General features: G+C 37.8%; 1 protein-coding gene across 1 annotated transcript in view; it reads left to right on the top strand.

Annotated features, from left to right (window-relative positions):
• The first annotated feature begins 6,449 nt into the window (after positions 1-6,449).
• Positions 6,450-22,824, top strand: part of WDR44 (WD repeat domain 44) — a 19,853-nt gene continuing 3,478 nt past the window's right edge. The window contains exons 1-16 of the mRNA XM_009881727.1: positions 6,450-6,476; positions 9,420-9,494; positions 9,980-10,610; positions 11,282-11,412; positions 11,506-11,598; positions 12,547-12,683; positions 13,698-13,781; positions 14,086-14,192; positions 15,174-15,325; positions 16,818-16,956; positions 17,051-17,115; positions 18,290-18,403; positions 19,224-19,346; positions 20,289-20,480; positions 20,654-20,755; positions 22,220-22,335. Coding sequence (XP_009880029.1) covers positions 6,450-6,476; positions 9,420-9,494; positions 9,980-10,610; positions 11,282-11,412; positions 11,506-11,598; positions 12,547-12,683; positions 13,698-13,781; positions 14,086-14,192; positions 15,174-15,325; positions 16,818-16,956; positions 17,051-17,115; positions 18,290-18,403; positions 19,224-19,346; positions 20,289-20,480; positions 20,654-20,755; positions 22,220-22,335 — 2,288 coding nt within the window. The remainder of the gene's footprint in view (positions 6,477-9,419; positions 9,495-9,979; positions 10,611-11,281; positions 11,413-11,505; positions 11,599-12,546; positions 12,684-13,697; positions 13,782-14,085; positions 14,193-15,173; positions 15,326-16,817; positions 16,957-17,050; positions 17,116-18,289; positions 18,404-19,223; positions 19,347-20,288; positions 20,481-20,653; positions 20,756-22,219; positions 22,336-22,824) is intronic.

Here is a 22,824-nt window from a genome sequence, read left to right as displayed (position 1 = left end):
CGGCCGTGGGGCGGTTGAGCCAGCGGCGGGCCCGAAAAGTCAAGGGGATGAGACGAAATCGAGCAGTTTCCCACGTACTTTTTAAGGGTTGTGGGGATGGCAGTAGCCATTATCCTGGTGAGATCATATCTGCCTCCCTTGGGCAGGCGAGATGGAGTTTTTAGGAAAGGCGTGCGGAGATGAAATCGGGGCCGACGGAACTAATCCCTGAAATACGATAAAAACAGATTTTTCTAAAGAAAAAGGAGAGAGAGAGCTGCTTCAGCAACAGGCTAACTGTTGTTGCGTGTAAAACAACTGGTGTGCTCAGCCATTTGTTTTTAATGGTGTTGCTTTTATGCTTCTTGTATTTACCCCGTGTGTGATTCTGTGTAGTGAAGTTTTAACAGCATTTTATAATGTGGATTCCCACCTAGTGCTGTTACCTCAAAACTAACTGTGTCACCTTATTGCTGATGTTAGCTAAATACGCTCCCTCTTTTTAAATTCTAAATATCGCTTTCTGCTTGTTTGCTATACAGCTTGTATCAGTTCTGTTTTTCAGGTAGCCCAGACCAAACCTCTCCATTGTTTGACCTTGCAGGATGAGGTTTCATGTAGCTTATTCAAAGAGCAACAAGATATGGATTGTGGGATCTGTCCGTTTGAGGCTTTAATAATTGACTAAGGACTTCTTTTAATCTGTGTGTCAGTGGTCACTGGATGCCTAGAACAAAGGAAAGACTAGACCTGTTCTCCTCACCCCCACATCCTGTATTAAAGTTTTTCTGAAGTTAGCTTTTTACGTAGCCTGGTGAAAAGCATATCCTGGCATACAGTTCCATGAGATGTGGTAAGCCAAATCAACAGCACTTGTGCTGAAATGAGGTGTTGCTCTAACTGCTTGCCTTGCTCTGGCACTAGTGATCACTAAACTCTTCTGTGAGTTGCTTTAACTCAAAGTAATTGAAAACGGCTGAAAGCTAGAAACAACAAAAACTATTCAGTAAGTTAAAATAGCTGGAACCTGGTATGGTGAGGACAGGAGAGGGTGAAGGTGTGGGATTTGTGTGGCTGGAAGCTGCAGGCAGGAAGGGGTAACCAGACCTTTTGGTAGAAGTGAGCCGTTAAATCTGGCCCAGGTGCACATCCTGCCTTCTGTTTGATACAGATAATGCCACGTGTCCTGACTTTGCAGGTTCCCCTCACCTGTATCTAAGCAGAAGTTGATAATACGAAGTCACTCACTAGAACTTAAAAGGAAAGATGCTTTTAATTTTTCTGTTGCTCTTCTGTAATCCATAAGGATGCATCATTGCCTCAAGTCGATGGAATTCTGTCAGCTTGAGTCAAGTAAGGAGGTGATCTCGGAGGGCTTAGTTTGCAGTACAGATACTGAATCTGTAATTCAGTCAGCTATTGAACCTGTGCTGACAATATGGAGAATATTTTCGCTAAATAAGCTAAATCTTAAGATTTCTTAAGAACTAATTTCACATTTACATTGGACACTTCTTGGAAGCAGGCTTGTAGATTGTAGTTTTCAGACCTGTGCGTGTGTAATGGCATTGAGTTGGGACCCACAAAAAAAAAAAAATCAAAACTTTCTCATGGGAGGAAGGGCAACTGAAAACAAGTGCATATTGCCCTCTGCAGTTTGAGGCATTTCCTAGTGCATTCAGTGTTCTGATGATCAGCAAAACCACTTGGTACTCCTTTTTGGCAGCATGTGCTATAGCCAGTTTTTAGCAAAGCGGTGTACATATATTTGCCCTCATTAAAAACATGGGTTTTGTAGCTTCCTCCCCCATGCCCTGAGTTCTGTGTGGGGAAATTTAATAACTGCTGATACAGAAGTTCTGAAAGTGGTGACACCTGTTTATGTAAACTTGCTGACTTCTTTGCTATTTATTTGTTTTATTAATTGTCTCATGTGATGTGGATGAGTGGAATTTTCATGGTAGATGTAAGCTCCCGATTCCTACTGTAAGTCAACAGGTACTGATGCTTAAGCCCCTCTCTCAAGCACCATATCTGCATCCTCAAGTATGTATATAACTGGTGCTCTTTAAGAATTAATTAGCAAAAATTACAGAACTTGTTACAGAATATTTCTTTTGGATGATAATGGACTGAGATAGCTCTCCTGGATTGATGACTTCTGTAAGGTGAAGTGTGTTTAAACCAGATGCTTGGAGACTGTTGTATTTGATATTTATCAGGCCTGTACGCTTCACTTCTGCTGTAGATCTTGCCTTTTACATGTAATTTGACAGGATGTGTGGCAAGTGCCCATCTGTTAGATAACTAGGTCCCAAACAATGTCTCTTTCTAAATGCTTTTCTAGACCCTAGAAAAAACACCTAGGTGCCTTTGTGGACTGGTCAGTGAAAGCATCTATTTGTTGCAGAGAGAGAGGGAGATGTAGTTTGACAGAAGATACTCTTGTTTAACCTCTGTCACTCTGCTTTCAAAAGACAATAACCACGGAAGAGGGTTAGAAAAAGACCCTGAAATTTAGAGGCATGAACTGTCCCACAAAGGAGGATGTCAGTTCTGAAAGAAGGAAAATATGAAGTAAGGCACACTTGTTTGGATGCAGACATGTGACAGACCCTCTTATATTTTATTTAAAAGAAAAGTGATCCACCCACTCTGAAATCAAGAACTGCCAAACCTAATAGTTTGAACGTCATATGCTTACTAGTAAGGCGCAAGTTTGTTCCTAGTGTACTTGTATCCTAAAAATTGTTATCAGAAACCAAACAAAAGGCACAGGATTCAAGAGATGGTAGGGATAATGAGAAATATCCTCTGGTACCTTAAATTCTTGAATTCGAACTTCAGTAGTCCTATATTTTTGCTGTTGCTTTGATGCTTTTCCTGAAGAATCTAGTTTCCTTCTGTATAAGAAGCTAGATAATGTTAAATTGTGCCCTCTTGACACATGGGACGTGCTTAGTACAACTTTTTGTTGTGTATTTTAGCCAACAAGCAAAACTGATCTTGGCAGCCAACAGATGGAGTGTGAAGTGTTAGTTATGTTGCTGTAGTGACTTGCAGCACTGCAGACAAGTTTCTGCCTTCTGAGTTAGCTGAAGTTCCCGAACACTTTCCAAGGGCAGCCTGAACAGTGCATTGCAGTAATGAATCCTTGTGGTTTTGAAGGTGTGGACTGCCAGAGAGCTACATCAAGAATAACTGTGGCTTCCAGGCCAGCCACAGGTTAGAGGGAGGAAAACATCGTGTGCCTCTGCAAGCTGAAGGACAGCAGTAAATACAGTTAGTGGGCTGGTTGCTGAACCTGTGTGTTCTGTGCAGTGCACTGCTGCTATACATACACTTTAAACCTCTTTGCATCTGCCTGGTAGCATACCTGCCTTGTAGTAGTGTACATCCTCCCAGGAAAGCAGGCAGTGTGGTTCTGGGGTTTGACCAAGGCCTGTCATTCACATCATTATTTTTTTTTTGATGGGCTAAATGTTTTGTTTTCTGTCACAAAACTTAGCAACTATGTGTTGAAAATGTGACGCTTATTTCGAATAGGCTACCTGATAGTGGGCATGGCAGCTTCCTATAGTCTGGTCAGTATTAGGATGAATTTGATAGCTGAATAAATACCACAGAAAGTTCTTTAGGAGTTTATTTGACTTTCAGATTAATCAGACATCTGGTTGTGTTGGGATTTTTCTTTGTATTTTGTTTAATTTTTGTAGATAGCCTTGAAACCCTCCTTTGTTAAACTGGTGTTACAGTGGTACCATGTAAGAAAACTTGTTACAAGTGTTATTTGAAGTGCAGTCTACAAGATCTATTGTTACCAGTTTTTAAATTCCACTCTTTGCTAACATTCATACTAGACGACATAATTATTTTTTACCTTACATTTTCTGTGGTATTTCTCAGCCTTGATGTTCTGCCCGATAACCCTGTAAAGCTACAGACTACAGACCTTTCAAAGTAAAATCAATATTTGATCATTGGATTTTTCTTCATAGAAATTGTTTTCAGACACTTTTGCCACTAAATATACTGTTTAAAAATGCAAAGATATCAGATAGTGCATCCATAAAACTAGCGGCCTTAAAGTAAAACTGGGGAGTGGAGAAGGCTGGTAACTTCAGGTGGCTGGGAAGGGGAGACCATTCCAGAGTAATGTTGAATTACATGAGACTTCAGTTACCACACTTATTCTGTGACTGACTTTGTCTTTACAAATATAATAGCACATAAGCAGCAACTAATTGTGACTAAGGGAGTGATGGTGCTTGTAAACATGTAGCTCAAATAATCTCAGGCAAGCTACTAAACTTATTTGGCTGTATTATAAACTGACCTGAAAGTGGTATTATTGCCGAACAGTTATGGAAGCTTTGCAGTGTTTTAAAAGCATGTAATTTCAAGGACAGAGCTTCACATTAACATAAGACATGTATGTGTGCTCTATTAAGCGATCGGCCCCGTGTTCTATTCTATACCTCCTATCTCTGTAACCTTTATCGCTTGAGCAGCTCTTTCCCAAGGTAAAGCATGAGAGTGGGGAATAACATCTGTTGTAGTTTGAGTGTGGATTTTCCACAAAACTAATTCGCTAAAGAAGTCTGAAAGGGTAGCAATGTCTTTTGAACCTCATATTTAGCGTTACCAGAGGAGGAATAATTTGCCTGTACCAGAAGTGACACGGTAATAGGTGGGAAATGTCACAATAGAAAAGGAAAGTATCTGTTTACATTTGAAAGGGTTGCAGTTTATTTAGGCAGTAAAGTCTTAGCAGTGGCTTGTACAGTAAGACCCTACACCTTGCTGAAGCCTAGGCATTGGTGGTGTAATTACAAATATATTTAATTGTTAAAGTCATCTCGTGGATTTAATGAACTGACACACATTTCTGCCACAATTTCCAAGGAAATCCAAGAGTTTATACTGGAAATCAGAATGTTTCAGTAACCAGAAATTCAACACAGGCTACGGACTTTCTCAGCGATATATTTCGGAAGACAAAAGATGTGTTTGTTTTTTCAGGTCACAATACTGATTTTGCTCCTTTTTGCACACTGGGGTTAGCACGTTCTGGGAGGATTATGCCTCAAAACAATGTTATGGATATTGTGCATCTTAAGTGTCAATCACTAGACAAAAGCGTCTAGGTTTAAGGTGTTAAATTAGTTACAAATGATACAGTCTTTATATACCAATCCAATCTTGTTAACTCTGCTGTATAAATGTGGTCCTTTTGTGATGAAATGCTTTCAGACAGTAAAGAGAAGAACTGAAATGCTTAAAAATGAAATGGAAGTAGTTTTCTTTTTCAGAAGTTGTTGTCGCTTGAAACTGTCATTTTGGAGGCAGGAGTGACAAGTTAGACTGAGATCTCTGTATTTCTCTGTGTTGCTGGGTGCAAGACGATACCCAAAGTTGTCGAGTGTCCCTGACCTTGGTAGCCAGCTGGGATACTTGTACAATCCAGGCTGTAGTGCATCTGGTAGTAAGCTTTTAAGGAAGTAATCTGTAACTTGGTCTCTGCTTGTGACGGACAAACTAATAGAATCATATAACAGCTCAGTTGGAAGGGACCTTGGAAGATCATCTGGTCCAGCCTTTCAATGTCTTTATGCATGAGCAAGGTGCTGTAGTCAGAGTAAGCAGCATGACTCAGTATGTCTTCTAGAATTCTGAAAATCTTGTGGAAAACCTAAGTTCAGGATATAGTAAGAGTTGACCGTTCACTGATTGGATTGAGTGATGACCTGAAGAGAAGTAATTATTTGATACCATTCCCCTAAGATACCTTGTTCTTTGATGTAATTAGTGAAATGAGAGGTTATGTGTGAGTGGATGCTAATGCAAATTCACCGTTTCAGAGCATAGATTTTGGAAAGCAGTGCAAAAGTAGTTCCCTCTTGTTTTAATGTAAATACTTATGTTAATACTGAGTGTCATGATTAGAAACAAGACTTTACGTTCCCTAGAGAGGCTGAAGGGCAGAATGGCTGTCATAGTGTTGTCTCTGCAGATGAGGGTTCAGGCACTTGATTTGCAAGCTACTAGAGCATTTGTACTTCTGCTTTCTGAAAGTTTTGGTTTCTTTGATGTACACTCTGTGCTGCCTGTACATGCGAATTTTAAATTTAATGCAAAATGATTTTTAATCTGTACTTTGAATAGCATCAGTTTATTAGAAAAGGATGATAGAAATATGATATCTAGAAGATTCTGCTGAAAAACTTTCAGGGATTGTAGAAGCTGTGGATTTGTGCATTGCAGACAGTTGAGCACTTTTATTTGGAACCTTTTGTGTAAAGGAGCAGTATGAAAACCATTCACTTTATTGCTGGTCTAAAGTATCAAGTATATATTCACTGTAAAGAAAGACTATATTATAGACTGTTTAATATGAAGCTTACTGTCAAGAGATATTTCTTTTCTTGGCACTCTACCTAAGTCTGTCTTCTCTTCTTAGCAGCTCACCAATGAAAGTCGGATCCTGTGTATTAAAGGTGAGTTTCTTCTTAAAATCAATCAAATGCTTAATGATGAACATAATGCTGAGCGTTTCTGCCTAAAGCAGATGTGCTGCGGTAGCCCTAACATCTACACAGACAGGAAATTATAGGCTTTTCTTGTTGTAAGTAGCAATTGTTGTGCTTGTGTCTCTGGAAGTTACAACTTCACTTTTATTTAGGGTATGTTAACATGTCTTGAAGCTAATTTTATTTTACTATACCCTCTTCTAAGTGATTTGTGAGTAGTAAGCAAGTCTCTGCAGCATTTGGGTTTTGGCCTCAGTTTATGCGAAATAGTTGACTTTTCACTCTTCTGTCTTCAAAATAAGAAAAATCTTAGTGTTTGTACTTCAAAAGCCTTCCCTCTAGGTTATGTTAAGATAAAACACTATATTTAGCTTAATGAGACAGCATTGCCACTTCCCACGCAGGTAATTGGTATGCTGCATCTGTGCATAGTGACAGTGCAGCCGAATCTGGCACACGTTAAATAAGTGAGGAGTTGGAACCTTGTACAAATAACACTTATTTCCTGGTCTCAGAAGGGCCAAAGGTGATGCTATTCAGCGCTGTTACATAGAGTAAAGGCAGCTTGCCATTTTGTCTGCAAAGCGTTGGGAAATCACAGTTAAAACAGTATTTCTTATTTGTCAGAAGCACTCTACTCTGAATCAATCTTTCTGCAGTGATACCATATCTTATGGTATCTCTCCTGGAACCGAGACTTACGCCCTATTTTGTGTTCTGTTTGCTGTCCCTGTAATGATTAAGTATTACATGTGTAAGTCTTTCAAGAAATCTCGCTCTATCACTTTGACTAAACTCGGTGCAATCAATGAACTTCAAAACTAACACTAATGTCTTGTTGACTGAATTATTAGCTATGCCGTTCTGTATGTTGCTTGTAGGTTTTTTATTAGCTATGGAGTTCTGTATATTGGTTGTAGGTTTCTTTTTTTTTTAAGTATCTTCCTAAGTCACTTGCTGAAAGCTAAGTTTTTGAAGGTGAAAAAAAATATTTGCTTCTCTCTTGGTACCATATCAGTTGAGTGAATGTGTGACTAATGGTATAGTTTGTCTTGGAACAGGTAAGAAATATTTCCTAAGTCCAAAGTTTAACAGGTGTGTGAGTTTAATGTCAATAAAATTAGAAATTAATATAATGGGCTTCTGTAGACACTGATTACACTTCAGTATTTAAGTCATCATACCTTTGAAGATAGCTTTTAGTGCTAAAGCAAAGTAGAACTTGCATTTAGATTAGAAAAACTTTGTGGAAGGAGAGGGAGGGAGGGAGTAGAGATAGAGGAAGAATTTTTCTGTAATTGCAGCTGTCTGTGTGATATGCCATTTCTTGAGGTCAGAACTTTCAAAGATGAATGTCTACAAGAATTGTGTTGGTTTTTTTCAAGCATGTTTTATTGTGTTAGTGTGCTATAAAGATTCTGTTTGACTAGCGGAGTGTCTAAAGAAGGTCTAAGGAGAAATTTCTTAGATATCTGTACTAGACAGTCACTCAAAATCTTGTCAAGGTCCAAAAAAACATGGGGAGGTCTTTTAAAATACCTAATCTCCATATTAAACAGGTATCTTGTGCATATGCAGAGATGTATAGGTGGAATTAAACTGCTTCTGTTAGGCTATTAATTTATAATGGTAACAGCTAGCCTTTGGGGGCTTTAACATTGCGGGGAGACAGCTGAGAACTGCTGACTTCGATAGAAGAGTGTTTCGAATCTAGACCACAAGGAGGAGTAGAACAGAAGGCACATGATGAAGTTCTTACTGGACCATACTAACTGAGGTTAAAGTAGTATCCTTCTATGGTGTAAACTACTTGCTTTTCTGAACCTAAGATTTTTCAGGAGTTGATGAATATGTTCACTCACAAATAGAATATTTTCACTTCTGTTTGCTTCAGACTTTGTATAGAATATCCTTGCTTAACATACCCATGTTTAGGCCCATCCTAAACCACGACAATGGCCAAAGTGTAATCTAATTCTAATGCTCCTAGGGCTGCCTATGAATTATTTCATTATTTTTTAATTAATTTTTATTTATTTATTTTTAATTAAATAGGATCTAAAACTATTACAAAGATATACTACATTATTTTGATATATGAGGCCACCTTCAGTGAATAGATTTTATTAATTCATTGTTTGGTAGGATACGCCAAAGTGTTGATGCTGTTTGTACATCTCAAAACTATAATTCTTAAACTGCAAGCTGACATCAGTAGTATAATATCCTGCTAGTGTTTATTATACATATATAAAGAATAAATAGTATACTCAGCTTTGAATATTCTTGCAGTCTCTCATCCAAATGTTCTGAAAATGTTCTTGGGTTTTTTTTCTTAAATTCGGTAGTTTCATTTGTTGTGCTGCAGCTTATTTAGATTTTGGAAGGATCTGCATGAAGATGACTGGCAAAAATAGACAATGTGCACTAGGAATAAATTGTAGAATGTAAAATTCTGTGTCAGAACCTCAAAGGCGTATTTGTCACCACTTGATAGATCTGCCTGCTTTAACCTGGAAATTTCTAAAAAAGTTTCTGTTGTGTTGTGATAATACAGTTCTTGCATCTTTTTTTACAAGCTGATAAAATATTTTAATATTCATCTTCCGTGCCGCAGATTATTAAATGTGTATGTTTCTCTAAACTTCATGCTACCTTCAGTTTTATTTTACTTGAGGTTGAAACCTCTTGAAGATAACTGCTATTTTTGTTTAATAATGTGCAGGCTTTCTCCCTGTATATGGTGGTGTGAAGTACTCTTCATGTGTACTGTGCTTTACTGTTTAAACACCTATCTGATGGCAGTAATGTTTGACAATGTAGCAGAATTCTTGTCTGTATTTTTGTTAGGTCATCTTACTAAAGGACTTACTGCCATCATCTGATGAGATCTACCCTTTTTTTCCATAGGATACAGACAGCAAGCTACACAAAGCTGGAAATGAAACCCTTGTACAAGAAATGAAACAAGATGATTCAAAAGAGGTTAGTTAAATATTGCTTTGTGCTTCCAGCATCATACTAGAAATATTAAATAATTTAATAATCAGTCTTCATCCGGAAACTAGCATGGGTTAGAATTTGTTGTTAATGTTAGTAAGAGTGTCCATCTAAAGGGTAAATATGGAACTAAGTGTTCTAAAAACATAGTTAGGATTCACCAGTGTTGAATTATTTGTGTAATTTACAGGACCATATTTAGCAGTGCATGAGAACTCTGAAGAATAAACAGCTCTTGTTTCTGAACTTTCTCTCAAAGTATATTAAAGAGGAATGGAAATTAGTCGCTTCTTATATTTTTCAGTTATGTCGATTGCTGCAGCTAGGTCTCCGGTATTTTTAAACAAAATACATTTTGTATACAAAGCAACTCTTCAATGGAAGAGTTCTTGGGGGTGTTGTACAGACTGACTGGTAAGTGTACCCTAGAAATGGCTGCTATTTAACAGTAGAATGGTTTTGGTTTTTAGATTATTGACAGTATTATAGAAGAAAGCCAGAAGGCACAACAACTGGATGATGATTCTTTAGCTAGCAGAGGAGAAAAACTGACTGTTCCAACTGCAGATGCAAATGCTTGGATTTCTGGAGCAGGTATCATTAGTAGTATTCCGGAAGTATTAGCTGCTAAAATATCATCACAAGAAGATGCTAGAGAACTGACGTATCAGAGTGTGTGTAACGACACTGAATTGGAGTCAGGGAAGCTTTCGTTTACTTCTGAGCAACAGGAAACCCATAAACTAACAAAAGTAACAAATGCAACTGACCATAAAATGCATGAAACTGAAGCACAAGAGGAAACATCAAAAAATGAAGACATAACAGACAAGAAAGAGGCGAATACTTTAGAACAAGTGGCTTCAGATTTATCTACCAAAGACCTTTCTACGGCAGAAGAAATGCCTCCAGCAAAACCACCAAGGCAGCTTACTGTAGAACCTGATATAGTTGCTAGCACAAAGAAGCCTGTCCCGGCACGGCCACCACCTCCAACAAATGTTCCTCCTCCGAGACCACCACCACCTGCACGGCCAGCTCCACCACCCCGGAAGAAGAAGAGTGAACTGGATTTTGAAGTGCAAAAACCTGTTTTAGAAGGCAAGTGTTATATTTTAGGTGACTTTCGTTATCTACGTGGTTACTATTTTTGTGTTTTGAGTGAAGAATCATTCAATCTTGTGGTTTTAGTTAAGTTGACGTATGAATGAGAAATTCAGTCTTGTGATTTTTAGTTGACGTATAAATGAGGAAAAAACAAATTCTTCAACAATCTTAGCTTCTTACGGTGGAGAAATACCCTTTTGCATTACAAGTGTTCCTAATTCATAGACTTTCTTGTAAACTGACAGTTCCTACCAAAATAGGTACTTCTGTAGCAAGAAGTTGCCTTATCAATACAGAAACTAAAAAAAGTTGCGCACTTCAAATACATTGTATGCAATCTGTATTTGCGTAGAAATACAACTGGAGCTGTAGACTCAGGTCCCATGAAAATGAGTAGTCCTGGGTTACTAGGGAGATGACTAAAGAAAATATAATTGTTAATAAAACTTGAAGAGGACTAGGCGTCAAGTTGTGCCTGTGCTTCCAACTATATATGAAATATGTAATTGATAAGGCAGATTTGGTGGCAGCGATGTGTTTTTAAACAATCCAACTTGTCAGAAAGCACGTTCAGGAGTGTAACTATGATGTTAGGAGTCTTAACAATCTGTAGCCTGTCTATGGCAAGTGTTATGTTCTTCTTTCTAATATGAATCTATCTTCAGTTTCTCGAGAGAACTTCACAGCTGGTGGTCTTTTAACTCCAAGTGCAGTGACAGAGGGCATGCCCAAAGATTCTCAGCCTTCTTTGGATTTGGCAAGCGCAACTAGTGGAGATAAAATAGTCACTGCACAGGTATTGTGAAATGGTTATAAATTCCATAATTAATGTTTCCTATTACTTTAGTGTTACAGTAGAGATATATATTCTATGTCTTCAAAATTTCAGGAAAATGGGAAAGCAGCCGATGGCCAAACAACAAATGAAGTACTTGGACCACAGAGACCCAGGTCTAATTCTGGAAGAGAGCTCACAGATGAGGTATTAATCAATGCGGTTTGTACATCGTATGTTCTTGTGCTTGCTTTTCCAGTCTGTTGAATGAATTCGAGTAGTCACATGTCACTCTCTGCGCTCTGAACCACTATATACTGTGACCAGAGATGCAAATAGGAATGATGGCATGCTGGCTTTGTCCACCTAAGCACTTTGTGATTCCCGAGTCATATGAGGTATTAGTGTTTGAAAGTGTGACCTGTAATAGATCTGAAATGCTATGAGTTCGTGTTTGTAGCTATGCAAACGCATTACAAGATTTCAGTGTGAGGGAACACCAGCAAACCTGGTGTTTTATCATGCATCTAAAAGGGGAAGGAGTCAGCAATAGGAGAGTGATTTTCGTAATATTAAAAAATAGTTTCTTCAGGTAACTTCCATTAATCCTGATGAGACTGGTTTTGGGCTGCTGACAGTTTTTATTTGTATATATCTGTGTATGGCTTTTTTACTATTGCTGAACAGAAGTGTGTGTTCATGAGCTGTTCCAAAAAACCTTTTCCTTTGTGTAGTACTAGTTAGGTCGGAATGCTTTTTCTCTATGGTTAAAGGTTGTCTTTGACTAAATCTAAACTACAGCTGTTGAAATATCTGTAAGGGGAAGACTTCAATATCTCCTATTTACAGAATAGGTTTGATATTGGCATGGAAGGTTTCAGGCAGTGGCTGATGTACGTATGGCTGCATTTCTGATTTATGAAATTGAAGCTTGTGATGACATGATTGTTCATCTGTATAGTGGTTGATAATGTTTGTGTTAACACGCTAAAAGCAATTTTTAACTTAAGCTTAGTCTTTGTATAATAAATATATAGTGATCTACAGGATTTCCCGTTAAGATAAATAATCTGTAAGATCAGATGATTAATATTTTGCTCTTGGTTTTGGAGTATAATCAAGTCATCTTGATTTCACATCTTATTTTTCCCACAGGAAATTCTAGCAAGTGTAATGATAAAAAACCTTGATACGGGTGAAGAAATACCCCTGAGTTTGGCAGAAGAAAAGTTGCCAACGGGCATTAATCCCCTAACTTTGCATATCATGAGGAGAACTAAAGAATACGTCAGGTATGAATGATGGTAGCTTTCGGCTCTTTCTGATACTGTTGCTGTCATAGTTTTTGCATACATGGAGGCTGCTCTTATGCAAGTAAAGAGAGTCCCAATCTATCTGTTCTAATTTCCAGTTCTCTATTAACTAGGCTGTTTATTGAATTCTTTTAAGCTAACTAAAATTGATGATATTACTGGAACTTGCCAGGCGAGTATGTCTGAAAATCCAGCTGAACTGCAGTTAGAACTTGATGTGCTAAATGTTGTTATTTCTCTGCTGAATTAAACACAGTTTATGTTCGAGTACTAGATGTTGTTCATGCTACCACCCCCTGTAGCTTTTTCAGTGTTTAATTTAGTGGACTTTGGTGCTCTGAAGATATGCGGTCATCAGTATAGCTGACTGCTTTGAGGTTTTCCTGTTCTCAACAGGGCTTTAGGCCGTCCTAATTTTTAAAGCTGAGTCTATTTGTAAACTTTGATAGAAAAATACCATTTCTTAATGATCAGGAAATCGCGTCAGTCTAGATGTTTTTTTCAAAAGCCTATATTTAAATGAATTATACGTCAGACAATTTTTAGGCTTTTTGCATTGCTGAATTATCATTGAAAAGCTCACTTCTGTAGAACTGTATTCTTCTGTGTACAAACATCTGTTTCAGAATTAACCACTGTTAATTTGTTTGATCTATGGAAAGCAAGGTATGAGAACAAGGTGGCATGTTACTAGTTTCTAGTCATGTATTTTGTCAGCTCTTAAGGTTATTGTGATGCTTTGAAAGTTAAGTTTGAAATTTGTGGAGCGGAATAATGTATCTCTGAGATCTGGAAAGTCTGTATGGTTTTAGTATAAAGGTGCTTTAGAGCTGAAAGATCCGTTTTATTACTTGATTATCATGGCTATGTTTTTCCAATGTGTTACATGAAGGAATAAAGATGGATTCTGAAACACAGATTACTTTACTAATGTGTCATTCAATCTAGATTCATTATGGTTTTGTATTAAACAATCACTTCTGTATTTCCTAGTAATGATGCAGCACAGTCTGATGATGAAGACAAAATGCAGACACAGCAAACCGATTCTGATGGAGGGAGGTTAAAACAAAAAACGTAAGATGCTTTTTCATGTCCCTACAAAGAAAAGGCAGGTTTTGTTTTTCGAAGCTGAAGCTCTCCTTCTGACTTCTGAACAAGTTACCTTTTAAGTACAAGTGATACCTGAGTTTACGTAAACCCATTGCACTGCGTTAAACAGAAGATTGCATGACTGCTGGCGAATTAAATGCTTATTTTAAGAAGCAGTAATGGAAAGAGATAATATTGTGTTTCAAATCAAAACTATTGATTCACAATAGAAAAAAAAAAAGAGAATTTGCCAGTGTTATGTGTTGAAAAAGTGCCCTTGCTTTTTAAGGACCCAGCTGAAAAAGTTCCTTGGCAAATCTGTAAAGCGAGCAAAGCACCTTGCTGAAGAATATGGCGAACGTGCTGTAAATAAAGTTAAGAGTGTTCGAGATGAAGGTCAGTGACACTGACTTTTTTTAATATACTTTTTTTTTAATAGGATAGTCTGTTTATCCTTGGGCTTCTAGAAATCAAAGATGTCTGAGGGACACATACTGCTGTACACTACCATTGTACAGTTAATGTGGCTTTTTAGAGTTAAAGCTTGTAGCTTGGCATTCTGAGACTAGCGGGTTACAAGGATGAATTCTGGTAAGGTAATAGTTGGGAGACCTTTTCAGCTAAATCAGTTGAATACTATATTTTTTGTTGTGCTGTTAGAAATCTGTCTGGATATCAAAATGTAAACTTTTTTTGAAAGTTATTCCAGCAAAGGTAGAAGTGGGGTTGTCTTCATTAATCTTAATAGAATCAGATTGTTTTCTGACAACCAGTGCCACCATTGGAATTCTCATATAGTTTGAGCTCCTGTTAGAAGATTTCCCAACTACAACTGATTGCTCTCCTTGTTTCGTCAGTGTTTCTTCCAGACAGACTTCTAATACTGCAGTAAGCCAGTTGAACCACAGCCTGAGAGAAGTGCCATAGAACTGCTGCCTTTTAGCATCTTATGTTGCCACTGGCTGTTTGCCCCAGAAATTTTGCAATTCTTATGCTTTGTGGGCAGATCATCAGGCCCTTTCAGTGTATTCAGTCTGAAGAAACCAATACAATGAAACGGATAATTTTCAGCACACATTAAACTGACAGAAACCACTTAGGGCAGGATCTGCTGAATGCAAGACCTGGTGCAAAGAAAGGGGCAGAACAAAAATGAATAGCAGTTCTTATTTTGAGTCTTCAGTGTTTGGATTTACTGCAATGTGAAATTAGTGTGGATGTATTTTTAAACTTTGATGCAACAGCATTCTTGTTTTGCTTTAAGATCTTAATATTGCTAATTCAAGACTAACCTGCTACCAAAAAGTATTGGCAATTGCTTACTAATACATTAAATGTGTGCTGCAATATGTACTGCTGAATTTGTGTTCTTCTTAGTCTTCCATACAGATCAAGATGATCCCTCTTCCAGTGATGATGAAGGGATGCCATATACAAGACCAGTTAAGTTCAAAGCAGCACATGGCTTCAAGGGACCTTACGATTTTGAACAAATTAAAGTTGTTCAGGATCTCAGTGGAGAGCATATGGTAGGTCTCTCAAATTTCATCTGTGGTTTTGCTCAGTCAGTTCAGCCTGAGTTTCAACTTTTAGCTTTCATCTAGTTGGTGATCTCCAGAAATTACTGTCAGGCTTATTCTTCTTGAAGAGAAGTTTCATTCTGGAAAATAACGTTCTGGCAAGAAATGAAAATTTGGCTGGTTTGAGCAGATCTTCAAAAAAAGAAGAAAAAGTCTGTAGATACTCAGGGTTCAGGGATTCTCAAGAGCTTTTCCCCGAAGAGTTTTGGTATGGAGCGGTACTTGGTTTCTTGGTTCTTGTAATTACAAATTTAGGCTGAAATAGGCTATGTTCCACTATCAGAACTGAGCACAGAGCAGCAGGGTTGGCCTACTCAGCAAATAAACGAGTGTGCCTATCAGAGATATGAACATGATTGTTGAATAGAAATGCTAGATTGCTTCTGGAGGCAAAAATGGGGAGAGATTAATGGGGTATTTGGGTCAGAATGATAAGGAGGGGAGAGACCGGGATACGGTATTTGCAGAGATGCCTGTGGAGAACGAGGCAGAACAACTACCCATTCATCACTGTTGTTAAGTGTGCGTGCTTCCCATCAGAGTCTGCAATACATTCTAGTATTCCGGACTTCCCAGATTCTTTTGCTTGACAGCAACTGTCTGACAACAGTTGAAACAGTCCCCCATCGTTAAGTGTTACGCAAAAGATAATGACCTACAGCAATCAGTTTGGTGACTGGAGAGTTCAGGCTTGTCATCCACAACTAAAGCTTCCAGTCCTACTGGTAATCCGTCTGTGTTGGTTTCTGTCATGCCAGTATTTGACTTCTTAAAACCTAGGAAATTCCCCAAAAGCATCCTAGGTTGGTGGAGTCAAATTCCTGATAGGTGTTCATTAAATAACAGGAGGAAATGGAATATTGCTTGTGTGGTAATGTGTTTTATTGCCTACTGACTCTTCGGACTTTGCAAGGGAGAAAGAATTGTTGTTTTCACAGGCTCTGCAAAATCTCCATGCCAGTTCTGAATATAACAGATATACGTAGTACTCAGTTTGGTTGCCAGAATTGATGTAACCAAGCACAATTTCTATTAAAAAAAGGAAGTGATAGGACAGCTTGTGATAGCTTCAAGTGCGGCTACAAATACTCGCCACTTCTACAAATCAAATAGCAGGTTATAAGTCACTCAGAACCCTGACTTGCTGACTGTCACTAATTGCACGAGTTTTATGTAGAGTGCTGTGGTAGCATTGAGCTCCCTTAACTCCTCTCTTACAGTAATCTGCCCTGTGGGCTGTTCCTTTCAAACTGTTTTTGCAAGTATGTTGCTCAACCCACCAGTTTTAACAATTGCTTTTCAGTGTTTTGACGTACAATTTATTTTACTTGTGGCTTCTTGTATATGTCCTAAATCTTGTCAGTTTACATTATAGAAAGTCTTTTTGGTATGGAAAAAGGCACTTTATGTAACTTAAACAATGATCTTTTTATTTTGACAGGGTGCCGTTTGGACAATGAAATTCTCTCACTGTGGTCGCTTACTTGCATCTGCAGGACAGGACAACGTAGTAAGAATATGGGTTTTAAAGAATGCTTTTGACTATTTCAATAACATGCGAATGAAGTACAACACAGAAGGTATCTTTCTATGCATCGCTAGAACTCTAAACCACTAGAAATTCTAGTTATTTGAGAACTTAGAGTTGACCTGGTGTTTCTGTCTGTGTTCTAGGCCGTGTCTCTCCCTCCCCATCTCAAGAGAGTCTGAATTCTTCAAAGTCTGATACTGATGCAGGGGTATGTACACCAGATATCGGGGGGGGTGCTGTTTGCAGTGTTCTGTAATACCAGATCTTCATTGTTGCTTTATCCGAGAGTTCTTGGCCTACGTCTTTGAGGCATAGACATCTTCAGTCAAATACTGTTATCCCATGTGTATGGGGTGCAAGTAGGAAAGGAAGTCACTAGATAATGCGTTACGAAATCTGCATAGCTTTGCTGTGGCCTTCTGCCAGCTAACTTGCCTCCCAGAGTAGATTTCTGAGTGAAATGCTAAAGGGAAAAAAAAACCACCCACATTGTTGAATTTCCTGTCTTAGTGTTTTGCCTCTGAGCATTACCTGAGGTTAACATCTGACTTGATGTCTTTTCTGAGGAAGGCCAAGCTGAACAATGGAATACTCAGAAGTATAACAAAATCTGGCATTTTTAAATTTTTCACATCTGTGTAGAATAAAATGGAATATGATTGACCAAAAGTATTAAGACACTGTTACTTGTAGAGTGTTCAGATACTTTAGTAAACTGCCCATTAAAATTAATGTATTAAAGGTTTTTTTCCTGTCCTTGGTTTCCAGTAGTGTAAGAAATGGGTGACAAAATCAGGGTTTAAGCAAAGATTTTAGCATTAGCTTCATTTAGTGTACGCTGTTTTGAGGGAGGGGAAGTGGATATTTCCTTACCTTAGGTAAGTGAATATCCTTACTTAGCCACACATACCAGTGATGATGTTTTGAGTTACTTTTTGCTGTAGAGCTTTTGTATAGGAACTTCTGGTTTTGCACCTGTTTATTGTGAAAGGGTCTCTTATTAGGAAGTTAACATTTTTGAAATGTACTAGAAGTATGGAAACTAACTCACAGTTTATATCCTAAATTGGAATGCGGTTTTCAAGGTCAATATACTTTGTTCCAAAAGCTTGTCTTACAATGTTTGCTTAAATTACTGTCAAGCTTATCCCATTGAACAAAAACTGTGTGGATGGAAACTGTAGAGCTGCTTCATTTTGGCATTTCAAGATGATGCTTCACAGTCGGTTGTACTTGAAATTTACTTTGGTGGTTTTATTTTAAAGTCCCAAGAGTTTTGCTTCAAATTGTTATTGGCCCTGTACTTTTTGTAAGCAGTAATTGTTTTATTGTTAATTTGTCCAGCTAATATTTTCTGATGTTTCTGTACGCTTCTGTGATAGATTTGCAGTGGAGTTGATGAAGACCCAGATGATAAAAATGCCCCGTTTCGTCAACGACCGTTTTGCAAATACAAAGGACATACAGCAGATCTTCTTGATCTTTCCTGGTCTAAAGTAAGGCACCTTAATACAGACTACACAGTTCTCCTTTGTTTTCATTGTTTTCTTTTGTCAATTGCCATTGGAACCATACATCTGAACAATATGAAACTGTCATTGAAATGAAGAGAAAAGGTTTGTAGAGGTAACACTCAGTCCAGCTGAAATAGTTGGGATAAAGTGAACAAACTTCTTAGGCTTCACCAATTAAGTCTTCTTTAAAAAATTAAAATCAAGCTAGTAACAATTACAATTTTGCATTCAATAGTGGAGTTAAATTCTTTAGAGTGGAAGGAATTTCCGCTGAGCTGTGTGATTTCTGATGTATGGCATTATTGTTTTTCTTGTCTCAATATGCTTCACTGGTTTTATGCTGTGTACAGCTTCTGAAGTTGATTAATATATACATATATCTTAAAAGTTGAGAATTTCCTTGTGCTTAACTTTAAAAATGTTTCACATAAAAGCTTATTCAGTTAACTCATCACATTGGAATACAGTTGTAATTTTAATAACACGGTCTGGCTGAAGGGTCTTGGGAGAGACTCACCCTTTCTCCGCAGCCTGTTGCGCTGTTTCTTCTGTGAATGCTTTAAATACTTTTCAAGTAGTTAACACTTCCATTGGGGTTCTTCCAGAAAATATTCTGTAACTGAGCATCAGGAGGAGCACTAGTCAGTAATGATAATTTGGATAAAACATTTTATCTGAAAGGATAAAATGTTGAATTGCACAGCAACAGAGAAATTGGTAAGACATTACCAATCTGATCTGCTTTTCAATTTTCTGTTACTTTTGTGTCTATTAATAACCATGGACTTCTCTTGTTTCACAGAATTACTTCTTGCTTTCTTCTTCTATGGACAAAACTGTCAGACTATGGCACATATCAAGAAGAGAATGTCTTTGCTGTTTCCAGCATATAGACTTTGTCACTGCTATAGCATTCCATCCAAGGGTAAGTTTAATTGCTCTGTTTCTTCTAGAGAGGCAGAACTTGCAATTACAAGAGTCCTCCCCCTTTATTTTCAATTAAAAAAAAATTGAATAGTAGAGTTTGTGCACTTGAAAAATATCCCTATTGGATAATATTCTGGAACTATAAGTGTTCATCTTCAGTAAACTTCACCAGAAGTGTCCATGTGGTTTAACCATTTGTAGGCATGATGTGGGAAGTGAATTTTCTATAATGTATAGAAAATACACTGGTATACTTTTGAGTAACTTTGTGAAAAGTCAGAGTTACCAATGAGGGATGTTGTGATTAAATATTAGTGGAAAAAATCATAAGGAAATAGAACAGGTTGTTTAGAGATCACAGAATCATTGGGGATGTCTAAAACGTGACAGGATATAACCCTCTACAGCCTGATCAAACTGTCTCCTTGCCATGAGCAGGGGAGGTGGACCAAAGACATCCAGAGATCCCTTCCAACCTATTTGAGTTGATGATTTTTTTAAAAAATACTGCAATGAAACTTCCTAATATTAACAAAACTGAAGTAGAGGAAAAGCGTTTTTTGGTGTTCCCTGAGTGTACATAACTAGTAGATGTATCGGGAACTCTGAAAGGAGTTTTCAACTCCTGACAAGGTTGGTATTTTTGTAACTTATGTTGAGAGGGTACAAAGTAATTGGTAACAGTGAACAATTTTCTGACTTGTGGTATACACACTGCATGCGTGTAATCTTGTCAGAAATCTGTAAGAAATTGAACTCCACTTACCAGTAATTTTAACATTGTCTTTTCAACCTTCTTAAACATTATAATCAACTCATCTGAGAGCTCTTATTTGGGAGGTTCTGGAGAGAAGCTGTTTGGAAATGGAGTGGGAAGGTTTTAAGGAAATCAGGGCACACTCGTAGCACAAGCGGAGGTTAACATAGTTTGTCCTCTCAGGATGACAGGTACTTCTTAAGTGGTTCGTTGGATGGGAAACTCCGACTCTGGAACATTCCTGACAAAAAAGTGGCATTATGGAATGAAGTAGATGGGCAGACAAAATTGATTACAGCTGCCAACTTCTGTCAGAATGGCAAATACGCCGTCATAGGCACATACGATGGAAGATGCATCTTCTATGACACAGAGGTAAAATGTTTTTTGAGACTATGTATTTTTTCCTGTTAAATAACTTAACGGATTTAAAAGTCGTGCCTATTTAAATAAATATCAAGAAACAAACTTATTAGAACTTGAAGCAAAATAGTTTAAAGTTTTTACACAACTATTTGAAATCAAGATAAATTTTAATATCTTTTCAGCACTTGAAGTACCATACACAAATACATGTGCGTTCTACCAGAGGCCGAAATAGAGTTGGAAGAAAAATCACTGGCATTGAACCCTTGCCTGGAGAGAATAAGGTACTGTCTTTCTGTGCAACTTTGGCTTAGTACTGGGGTCTGATATGTATATCTAATGCTTAGTAACTCTGTGTTAAGTCTTGTTTATTTCAATGACTTAAATCAGAAGTCTTTAGTAGTGCTAAGATGAGCACTAATCTTGGCTGATTTAGACTAATAGAATACTAAATAGTGGTAAAATAGAATTTTTTTTAATAACATCATGCTTGGGTCAGTGTAAGGTTGAGAAAATGCTTACAGTGGCTTTCAGTGAAAGTTTCTTTGGCATAACTGACCCCTCTCAAATTTAATATTCATTTGGAAACATGCTTCATAGAGAAGCTGAGAAAATGCTGAAAACTCAGAAGCTGATATCCAGACAAGTGTGCGCTGTTCTTCAGAATCTCTTTTTGTTTAGCTTCGCTCCAAACTGAAGTCTTATTTTGAAAAGATCAAATTCTCATCATGCAAAAAAACATCCTGTTGAGTATTAAAGTCATAATCTAAAGTTGAAGAGTTTGTCACTTATACACAAAATTTCAGGGGTGATGTGGGGTCAACAGCTGGCTCTGTTAGAGTAGCAGATCACCAGATGTTATCACCTATATTCTACTCTTGTCAGTGACACAGAATTGACTTGATTCCAAAGACATGCAGAAGATTCAGAAATCAATAGTGCCTTTGGGTTTGCATCAGGTGCTGAGTGCTGGCGTGTTAATGATGTAATGACACTCAGCCAGCATGAACTGTTATGAAAACAAATAGAAAGTTCTGCAATCTGATGGCAATAGTGTTCCAAGAGTTGTCACAATTCTATTGCATAAAATGAGTACATAAGTAGGAGTCAGTATTTGTCTCCTACTCCACTGTACCCTTTTGCTAGTATCATCTTGAGACTTATTGCTAACCTGCAATCTGCTTCACTTCTAAGGTACCATAAAAGGACTAATCAGCTTGAATGCCTTTATGCATTTTGACCACCCTTTCCTAGACTTACCCGTTCCTTATAAGTATGTTTAAGCTTCTGATCTGAAAAATGTGAAAAAGAAGCAAACTCATATCAACCAAGAGCAAAGCCAAGTTTGCTTATATGTGGTGGTCTCTGAATAGTGCTTTGTGATTGATGGGTCATGACTCTTCAGACATTTACCTCACTGGAATAGCTGTTCTGCTATGTTACTGTAGAATGTGTTCCAAAATAACCTTTGCAAATTGCTGACTGTTCTTTGGGTCCATGTTTCACTTCAGGAAAGAGCAGGTGTTCTGGTTCAGACCAGTCAGAATGATCTTGACAGAAGACCAGAAAGAAAAACTTCATTGTCCTAAATATTGTTCTGCTTCTTTGAGCCTATTCTTTGTCTATATCACTTTTTTTTTTAAATTGAAAGAACTGGAACTCTGACAGTTTGAATGAACTCTGTTCGTCCTTCTTGGGCATGCTAATGGTTTCCGCTTCTAAATTTTATTAATTACTTTCTTTTCTAGATTCTAGTGACATCAAATGATTCCAGAATCAGATTGTATGACCTAAGAGATCTGTCTTTATCTATGAAATACAAAGGTTATGTCAACAGCAGCAGCCAAATCAAAGCCAGCTTTAGGTAAGACAATATTAGAGCAATGGAGTTGTTGGATTTGGGAAATACTATGGCTGAAGTACAGAGGCTTTTGTTTAAATAATCTGTGTACCTTAATATGAAACTGAGCCTCTGAAATGTCACTTGGCTTGGAATACTAAGGTAACTGAAAGCTCTGGTCAAGAATGACAACGCTGCTGGTGAGCAGGGAGCTTCTGTGAATGAGGGAATCCTTTTGTATTGAAAGTACGATGCATGTCCATTACTATTGCTGTAAATACAGGAACTGCTAGAACTGCTGGGGCTGGAACACCGTGTCTTTTCTCTCCTTCATGATAAATAGGTTTTATTTCCTTAATTTTGTCAGGTTTTGTTGCAGATGTGTTGGTCACCCAACTGTTGCCCAAGGCTGTTGCCCACTGCCTGTGTACTATCATGGTCAGGAAACAGTCTGCAAATCTGAGTTGGAATTCTTTTTTCCTCTTTCTCGGTTCTGGCCTAAGATGCTCTTCC

This window comes from Charadrius vociferus, unplaced genomic scaffold, assembly GCF_000708025.1.
Source record: "Charadrius vociferus isolate BGI_N301 unplaced genomic scaffold, ASM70802v2 scaffold472, whole genome shotgun sequence".
Lineage (NCBI taxonomy): Eukaryota > Metazoa > Chordata > Aves > Charadriiformes > Charadriidae > Charadrius > Charadrius vociferus.
Note: the sequence above shows the minus strand (reverse complement) of the source record. Positions and strands in the feature narration are given on the sequence as shown.